At 31.8% G+C, this 9,851-nt stretch overlaps 2 protein-coding genes across 2 annotated transcripts; both read left to right on the plus strand.

Annotated features, from left to right (window-relative positions):
* Positions 1-1,793: 1,793 nt before the first annotated feature.
* Positions 1,794-9,610, plus strand: LOC110733459 (endoglucanase 13-like). The gene is made up of 7 exons (XM_021913513.1): positions 1,794-2,935; positions 7,228-7,353; positions 7,673-8,086; positions 8,414-8,500; positions 8,580-8,732; positions 8,918-9,181; positions 9,296-9,610. The coding sequence occupies exons 1-7, from the start codon at positions 2,870-2,872 to the stop codon at positions 9,608-9,610; spliced, it is 1,425 nt and encodes a 474-aa protein (XP_021769205.1). The 5' UTR covers positions 1,794-2,869.
* On the plus strand, positions 2,930-6,048 carry LOC110733458 (protein ESKIMO 1-like). Its single transcript, XM_021913512.1, has 5 exons — positions 2,930-3,565; positions 3,724-3,895; positions 4,684-4,883; positions 5,006-5,164; positions 5,383-6,048. Exons 1-5 carry the CDS (start codon positions 2,958-2,960, stop codon positions 5,735-5,737), a joined length of 1,494 nt encoding a protein of 497 aa, XP_021769204.1. The 5' UTR covers positions 2,930-2,957; the 3' UTR covers positions 5,738-6,048.
* Positions 9,611-9,851: the final 241 nt, after the last annotated feature.

Here is a 9,851-nt window from a genome sequence, read left to right on the forward strand (position 1 = left end):
ATTTTACTCTTTGATAGAGACATCCTGAGCTAGGAATCCGTGCGGATCCCCACCTAAATTTCCGCACCTTTTTCTCCCTTCAAGTTTCTAACTTGTGCGTCGGAGGCGGAGCACCACCCAACTGGTGTCTCCGTTTGTTTTGCAGGTACAGCTCACCCAGGATCAGTTTTCGTGTTGTAACTCTCCTGAGGGACAAAAACACCCAAAACAGTTAGTATAGTTTAGTCTCCAACTAAAATACTTATTGATAATTCCTATCATGGTTAATAAATTCATTTATAGGTGAAAAGAATGGATTGTATTTTTTATTCATTTTTTTTTTCACTTTCTCAATTTATTTGAACTTTTTTTTTAGCATATAATCTTATTGAACTAAAACTGGTAAAAACTTATTTTGATTATAGTTGAAGTTTTGTAGCCTTTTATTAACCTTTATCTAAATGTTTTTTTTTTTCATGAACTTATCAACCCCAATTGATTTTATATATTTTAAAATAAGGGTCTATTCTCTTCAACTTAGTTTCATTTCAGTTTGATTCAATCAGTTCAGTTCTTAATTTTCTTCTCTCATAAAATATTTATTTTAATTTAGTTTAGTTCAGTAAATCAGAACAGATCTTAAGTGAATAATTTAAGGCAAATTATATAAGGCTTATAATGTATGTTACCCTTAATTTGGAAAAGGATGTTTCATATATGTTAATGAACTATTTTCCCTATCAAAACTCCCATTAAGTAATTCAACCATGTAATTAATCCTAGGAATTGAATCCAATAATAGTTAATGACTTAATTTCTTCATTTACCTAAATCTAGCAACCACTAATCTGGTGATTGATTTAACATACAACTAACTATATTCTCTTTATATATAATGGATTTTCAATGTACAAATAATTTGCTTGCCTTGGAATAAAAGAGATGCAATACTCATCCTTAAAAAATTGAGAGTGAACCAAGTATATGAGGGAGTAAACAATAAATTAAAGTAGGCAAATGGTCGAAGTATAAGAAGAAGACATTTGTTGGTGTACTACTAGACTACGCATAGTTTTGATAAAGGTGTGGGGTTTTAACTTAGTTTCTACTTTTCTCAAATAGAAAGCTACTCATTATTAATTAGTATTAAACTTATTAAGTTTGGTTAATTAGTTCATCAACCTAATCATTTCTCAAAGCTTCAACTAGTGCTTTTGACTAATGATGCCTCAACTAGCAATTAATAACGTTGTTTGATCTAATTAGTCTGTTTAGAATGTACTCTTTACTACTTATGGTATAAGTTGCTAGCTACTTGTGTACACTCTAAGCATAGTGTTGTAGTGGTAGAAGACAAGTACAATGTACAAGTAACCAAGTAGTACTTGGTAGGAGTTCTATATTATACCGTTAAGAAGGTTTGATCTATACTAATGATGGTTTTTGGGATGACGATTTTTCATACCATCAAGAACTCCCATGTCCCTTAAGTCTTAAGAGTTATTAATCCACTAGAATATATATATATATATATATATATATATATATATATATATATATATATATATATATAAAATATCATAACGATAAAAGATCAGACATGCTGTACAGATAACCACTATTTTATACTTCGTAATTATTTCTTCCTCTTCATTGGTAAAATAAAAATAGCTACAAATCACTTAGCAGAAGCATAATAAATTAATTATCAATGCACTTATAATTAGCAATGAATACTTATTGGAATAACATTATCATTGCAATATATTTCAAGTACTTTGTGCTTTGTAATTCCTAGTTTCCTACTAGTAGAAATCAACACACATGTACTCTTTCTATATAATTAGACGACACTTGCCGAAAATTTTGACAACTCATTGATCTAATTACAGACACAAAAGATGTGATGCATTCAGGGTTTTAGTTCTTAATCCCCATGCATATACACAATAAAATCAGTAATAAGAAGGATGATTTAAATATGAGCATTTCATCCACTTCTATGTTGGCTCTAACTTTGATATATATAATTAAACAAACATTTAATGAATTACTTTCACTTATTTAATGATCTATCACAAAAAAAAAAAAAAAAAAAAAAAAAAAAAAAAAAAAAAACCATAACTTGAGTCATTTTCAAATAAAGGAAAGATAAAATAAAATTCCTAACATTACTTATCTTGGAAATAAGGGTACTTTTCTATTTTATTTTTACACATGAAGAAGGAGGAAGGGTGCTTTTCTTTATCAATTTGGTGGCTCACAAATTTTTTAGAAATTTGAAAATTTATTATTTGATCATAAAAAATGCTCGTACTCACATATTTTATTGCCTTGAATAAAATTTAAACAGTAATGTTACCTAAAACATAAGGCCATCCAAGAAAACAAAATTACAATGCAAGGCCCACAGTCTTGTCTTGTGCTATGCTTCACTTGTCATACCAAGCTAGGCTCCTAATTTATGAAGGCCCACAATCTTTACTATTCATTACCTCATAATCTTTTAACCACAAATTTCAATATTTATAAAAAATTTTAATTTTAAATTTCTATCACCCTTTTAAATTATTTTCATAACAAACCAAACTTATTTAATTCTCATAATTTGGTGAAAAGAATTTCATAGAAAATGACCATAATGCTGTCAAAGATGAAGCTTCAAACAAACACAATTGTCCCCCTTTTTATTTTTATAATTTAATTTATTAAACTATTTATAATTATATATATATTTTTGAGTTAGTGCAAAGTAGTTAAGCAATGGAGTAGAAATAAGCATTGAGAAAGACAACTCTCCCAATAGTTGGTTCCTTCAAGACAAACCCTTCTCACCAAACAAAACCCTTAAACAAATTTTTACAACAAAATCTTCATCATAAAATCATAAATGATGCTCTGTTTTTCCCCTGTTTCTTTATATTTCCTCTGTTTTCCACTGTTTTTTTCAACTCACCATTTCTTCTCCTTTCAATCCCATGCGTCGAAAATCATCACTCCTTCTTCTCTCCTCTGACAATCCAATGAAGCAGAAGAAGAACAACAACCTCTCTGTTTTCGTCGTCGTGTTTTCGATACTTCTTTTCGGGTTTTTCATGTACAATGAGGATGTCAAATCGATTGCAGAATTCCCATTTTCTAAGCAAAAAGTTCAAGAAATGCAAGAAAACAAACCAATTGACATAAACCCAGTTCAAATAATGGAAAACCCAGAAATTTCAGCTAAAATTGGGGCCAAAACAGAGGATGTTTCGATCGAAACAAGAACAGAGCAAGAAACAGGGGAACTGAATTCTGAGGATAATGATGATGTAAAGAAGACAGTTTTAGAGAAAGAAAGTATTAAGGAAGAGAGAGAAAGTGAAACTGTAGTTGAAGAAGAAGAAGATGATGAAGAGATTGAATTACCTCCAAAAGAATGTGATTTATTTACAGGACAATGGGTTTTTGATAATGTTACACACCCGTTATATAAGGAACATGAATGCGAATTTCTCACTGAACAAGTTACTTGTATGAGAAATGGAAGAAAAGATTCAACTTACCAAAATTGGAGATGGCAACCTAAAGATTGCAATTTGCCAAAGTAAGAATTAATTTCTTTTTAATTACTCAATTAATTATATGATTTTTGTATTGTTTTTGGTATGTTTATATTATAATATATGAATATGGCTTGTTTGTATTTAAATAATTAAATTTATGATCATTTATTGAATTTTTATGGTTGGTGGATTGTGACAGATTCAAGCCAAAATTATTGCTAGAGAAGTTAAGAAATAAAAGATTGATGTTTGTGGGTGACTCATTAAATAGAAATCAATGGGAATCAATGGTGTGCTTTGTTCAATCGGTTGTTCCTTCTAGGAGGAAGAGTTTGGTCAAGACTGGATCGTTTAACATCTTCAGGGTCGAGGTTTGTCTCTTAATTTTCCTTGTTCGATTGTTGTCACGTCGATAGTGTAATTTGAATGACTAGTGATGCAAAATGTTATTCCGGACTAAGGTAGTATAAATGAGTCATTATCATGTTGAATAAGCTCAAGTCGGTGGTCTCAAAATATCATAATAATGTGATTTTGGTGGTTAGTTTTTTCAGCTTTATTTATAATGCAAGTCAAACAATAATCAAATCATATTCATAATTTTTTGTTTTTATGGTTAGTTGGCTATTTATAATGAAGGGAAACAGTATGTATCATTATTAAGGTAATATAAGAAAATTATTGAGATTTCTGTTTGATTAATTTGATTAGTGGTAAGTTTTACTGTTAAATGTAATGATGCAAATTAGCAAAATTAGGGATCCAAAGATCATAATTGGAACAACTTTTAAACAAAGTATTAAAAAAGAATTGGTTAAATTACTTTTAAAAGTTTATAATATTCCAATCAATTGTAATCAACATTTCTTTTCAAACCAAAACCAACACTTTTTTTGTTACATATTTTTTTTTTCTTTAACATATTGTAAGAATTTGGTCACCCACTATGAATAAAAGTGCAATTTTGTGGGCCATATGGCATGCAATTTATCATATGATATGATGAAATAATGTATATAAACCATAGTCTTAAATCATTTTGGTTGAGGATATCATATGTTATGTGTATATTCCTACTACTGTACAACTTTGCTTGAAATTTAAGATAAGAATTTTTAATTTATTTTATTTGTAACATTTGTTATTGGGTGTAATGCAGGACTACAATGCTACGGTAGAATTCTATTGGGCACCATTCTTAGTAGAATCAAATTCTGATGATCCAAAAATGCACAGCATTTTAGACAGAATCATCATGCCTAAATCAATCAAAAAACATGGTGTAAATTGGAAGGATGCAGATTATCTAATCTTCAACACTTACATTTGGTGGATGAACACTTTTAACATGAAAGTTTTGTAAGTAACTATTTAGCTAGCTAGCTAGCTAGTATTGTTTGGTTTAATTCATTGATTAATACTGTATTGAGTAATGCTTTGAATGATTAGTAATGATGGTGGTTTATTGATTAATCGAGCAGGCGAGGATCGTTCGATGAAGGGGCAACCGAGTACGATGAGGTTGAGAGGCCGGTGGCTTATGCAAAGGTGTTGAAGACATGGTCTAAGTGGGTGGATAAAAACATTGATCCTAATCGTACAACGGTTTTCTTCATGAGCATGTCTCCTCTTCATATCAAGTAAATTTCTATCTTATTCTGTTTAATCTGTTATACACAAACTAAACTAATTAGTACTTGTATAGTGAAGTATTTGTTTCGTGTTTGATTTATATTCGTATGCACAATTCATACGCACATGTCATATTCTTACGTGTATAGTGGTAGCATGGACTAATCGATAAGATGACTTAATTATATGTAGATTTTTAATGAGTACTTGTCATTTTTTCTTGTAGGAGTTTGGACTGGGACAACCCTGATGGTATAAAATGTGCCCTAGAGACGACACCAATCTTGAACACATCGATGCCAATAAACGTAGGCACGGACAAGAGACTATTTAGGATTGCACACAACATAACACAGTCGATGAAGAGGGTTCCGGTGAGCTTCCTCAACATAACGTCGTTGTCGGAGTATCGAAAAGAAGCTCACACATCGGTACATACCATTAAGCAAGGGAAATTGTTAACACCAGAACAACAAGCAGACCCTGAAACGTTTGCTGATTGCATTCACTGGTGCCTTCCTGGTCTTCCTGATACATGGAATGAGTTCCTTTACACTAGAATTATCTCTAGCCACACGTGACCTCTTATATTACACGTGACATGACCATTTTTATAGTTTTTTTTTTTTTTTTCTTTTTTTTTTTAAGTCCAATTTTTGTGAGTCGTCGATTATTGAAAATTGATGTCTAGGATTGCAACATTGCTGCACTCCAATGGTGTAGAAAGGGAAAAAAAAATGTTTAAATTTTTTTTATTTTTATTTGTTATTAAGATTAGGGCGAAAATCGCCTGCATGCAAAGAAAGAAATTTGAGAATGTAACATATGATTCAATGAAGAAGCAATAAGAAAAAGTGGTAAAGAGAAATGTATAGAGGAGTGTTTGCTCCAAGAAATCAATGAAATTTCCATGACTGGATTCAGTATGCTCCTAACTTTTTGCGTTGTATGTAAAGTTTATAGGGCTATATATATATACACGGAATACTCACTTTGTTCCTAAAACTCTAATCTCTTTGACTTACACAATATCTGTTGTGCATATTTAACCATTAATAGGTTTAAATTGTTATAAAAAAAAGTTTAAATCTTAAAAATTTACATTAAGAACAAGGTCTTGCATGCTAATTTGTTTATTTATACGTGAATGAATCATAAAATACGGTACAAGTTATTTTATTTTGACCTCGTCGTGAAGGTGAGTGAGTTTAATATTCTTTAAGAATGGAGAAGTTTGACTAAATTAAATTCTTTAAGAATGGAGAAGTTTGACTAAATCAAATTAGTGTACAATCATTGCATATAATCAAAGCCAAGGCTATACTCCTAACATATTTGGCTTGTAATAATTGTAATCTTTTGGATTCCCTTTTATGATCCATATATATATATCGATCAATTAACCAGGGAAAGACATTAATAATTTATTAAATACTTTTTCTGTTATTTTTTACTTGACCTGTTTCTTTTATCATGCTTGTCAATGCAAAACTTTAACAATCAACAACTTAAATTCTCCATAAATAAAAATTATAAAAGTTATATATTATGATAGTACTTATTGAGATGAATCCAAAAATATCATACATGAATATATTTTTCCTTACATATTATTCACAAAAGAAGGTCAAAGAAGGGGTGATGAATAGTGTAAAAGTCAAAGCAGATCAAGTAATAAAGAACGGAGGAAGTATATCTTTTAAGAAGCAGAAAATTAAATTGTGAAATTATATGATCTTCATTAAGAATATCAAATAATAAGAGCCAAAAATAGTATGATATAACAAAAATAAAAACTTTACATATATATGCATGCATGAAATCTTTTTGAAAAGGAAAAAAATATCGCACAAAATCAGTGGAGGTACAATTTATCATCACAATAAATATCTATAAGAGTTTTGAGAATGCATTGCATTTTGTAATTCATTTGTATTTCTAACACCAATTTTCTCCTTAGTAATAATTAATAATTGTTACAAAAAAAAAAATGGCATCAACTAGAAATAAATTCAGCTTATTACCACTAGTTGTGCTAATGTCTTTTCTAGTTAATGGTGTTTTATCTTTAGATTATAAACAAGCTCTAACTAATTCTTTGCTATACTATGAAGCTCAAAGATCAGGCCAATTGCCTGCTCAACAACGTGTTACATGGCGTGGTGACTCGGGTTTGAAGGATGGCCAGGATGCTGGTGTATGTAGTAGCTAGTATTGATACATCTATGCCATCTTTATTCCCTTCTCAATCTTCATTGCATGCATATACATACATTTGACTAAATTTTGTTGCTTATAAAAATATAAATTGTTCTACTCCTAAGCGAATCTAAGATTTATTAAAATTGCAAATGTAACGTACGTATAGTCATGTTAATATGTTTATTTCTTTATGAAATAATTGATTATTGTACGTGGTACATACCCTTTAAAGTCTGTAATCTTTATATTTTTTTGTTCTGTTTATGTCTTTTGTTGTTAATTTTGGGTTGAAATATTTATGATTAAATTAACAGGTTGATCTAGTAGGAGGATACTATGATGCAGGAGACAATGTAAAATTTGGACTCCCAATGGCATTTACAGTAACACTACTAGCATGGAGTGTAGTTGAGTTTGGCTCCCAACTTGAGGCCCAAAATGAGCTCCAAAATGCATTGGCTGCTGTCAAATGGGGCACTGACTATTTCATCAAAGCACACCCTCAGCCCAACCTCCTCTACGCTGGTGTTGGAGACGGGGACTCCGATCATCAGTGTTGGCAGAGGCCTGAGGATATGACCACACCAAGGACGGTCTACAAGATCGACGAGTCTAGCCCTGGCTCTGACTTGGCTGGTGAAACCTCGGCTGCTCTCGCCGCTGCTTCCATTGCCTTCCAGCATGTTGATCCTAAATATTCATCTTTGCTTGTTACTCATGCCAAACAGGTACTATGATACCAAAGTACTATATAGTATATAGCACATATGTGCCTAGATTTATTTGATTATATGGCTTGATCAATTTTATATGACATAAGTTTGTTAAAACACGCCGGGATATAATAGTGCTATACTCCTTCCGTCCCAATTTAAGTGTCACAAATTATGTATCAACCAAATTTTTTTTGTGCCTTAAAATTTGTGGCTGGAAAACTCATTTAATTTGTGACCTAATGGATCACTGTCGTGTTGTTATTATTATTTTAATTGGAGGGGTTAGAAAATTACAAGAATTATTTTTAATTTCATGATAAATAATTGTTTTGTGAACAGTTATTTGATTTTGCAAAAAGTCACCAAGGAAAATATTCGGATAGTATTCCATCAGTAGGACAATTCTACTCAAGCACTGGTTTTCAGGTATTAAAGAAATAATTGGTATATATTTACAAAACAAAAATAATAGGAGTGAAATTAACTGAAACAAAATGTTATGCAGGATGAATTATTATGGGCAGCTGCATGGCTACAAAGAGCCACTGGAGATAAAATCTACCAGGACTTCCTTGAGAGCTTTCAGGGTAATGGTGGTACTAGATCCATGTTCTCGTGGGATGACAAATTCGTCGGTGCTCAAATTCTTGTCGCCAAGGTACTCAAATTTACGCGATATAGTTATATTAAGAATATATGCACACCGTACAATTATTGTATGTTATACTACGTATATGGTTCCACACGTCCTAGGTACGTGACTCGATTGACTTAAAAATATATTTAATGTGACTTGATATCAATTGTGTTATACTTCGTATGCAGCAAATTTTGGAAGGGAAGTTTCCAAGCAGTGGGAATTTGGGAGCAAACAAAGATGAAGCAGAGCAATTCCTGTGTAATTGTATACAGAAAGGAAGCAGCAACATTTACAAGACAAGTGGTGGATTATTATGGTTTAATGAATGGGATAATCTCCAATATACAATTTCTGCTTCTTTGGCCATCACAGTTTATGCTGATTATCTCTCTGCCACGGGAAAATCACTAACATGCTCATCTTCCTTGGTTAATCCTCCTGAACTCATTGCTTTTGCTCGATCACAGGTATGATTCACCACATAACTTAGACGAGTTTTGATTCTAGATCTTGGGTATCGCCCTCTAAGACTTTAACCAACTTACCTTTAAGTCTTTAATCCTTTGTTTCGTGGTTACTAGGTTGACTACATATTAGGAGCCAACCCAAAGAGCACAAGCTACATGGTGGGTTATGGGTCAAACTTCCCACAAAAGGTGCATCATAGAGGTGCCTCAATTGTGTCTATCAAGAAGGATCCAACACCAGTTGGGTGTAAAGATGGGTTGGATTGGTTTCACAAGGATCAGCCTAACCCGAATGTTTTAGTCGGGGCGATTGTAGGTGGTCCAGATAAAAATGATAACTATGGTGATGATAGAAGTGATTTTCAGCAGGCTGAAGCAGCCACTGCGAACTCTGCTGGCCTTGTTGGGGTGCTTGCTAGGATCAGCTAAAATAGTATACGAATAGGAGCTTTTTTAAGCCTATGCTCATCGCATGCAACACTTTTAAAGATATTTATAATGTCATAAAAAATCGTCCACATTTTAAACAAAAGCTTGAGCCATTTTTATTAGATGGAAATAAGAGCTTAACTATCTATCATAATTCATAAACAAACATTAAGATATTTAAGTCTTCCGCTGTTCTTAGTCTATTACAACCATAAGAGTAGTTTTTTTTTTTTTCCCTTTG

This window comes from Chenopodium quinoa, unplaced genomic scaffold, assembly GCF_001683475.1.
Source record: "Chenopodium quinoa cultivar QQ74 unplaced genomic scaffold, ASM168347v1, whole genome shotgun sequence".
Lineage (NCBI taxonomy): Eukaryota > Viridiplantae > Streptophyta > Magnoliopsida > Caryophyllales > Amaranthaceae > Chenopodium > Chenopodium quinoa.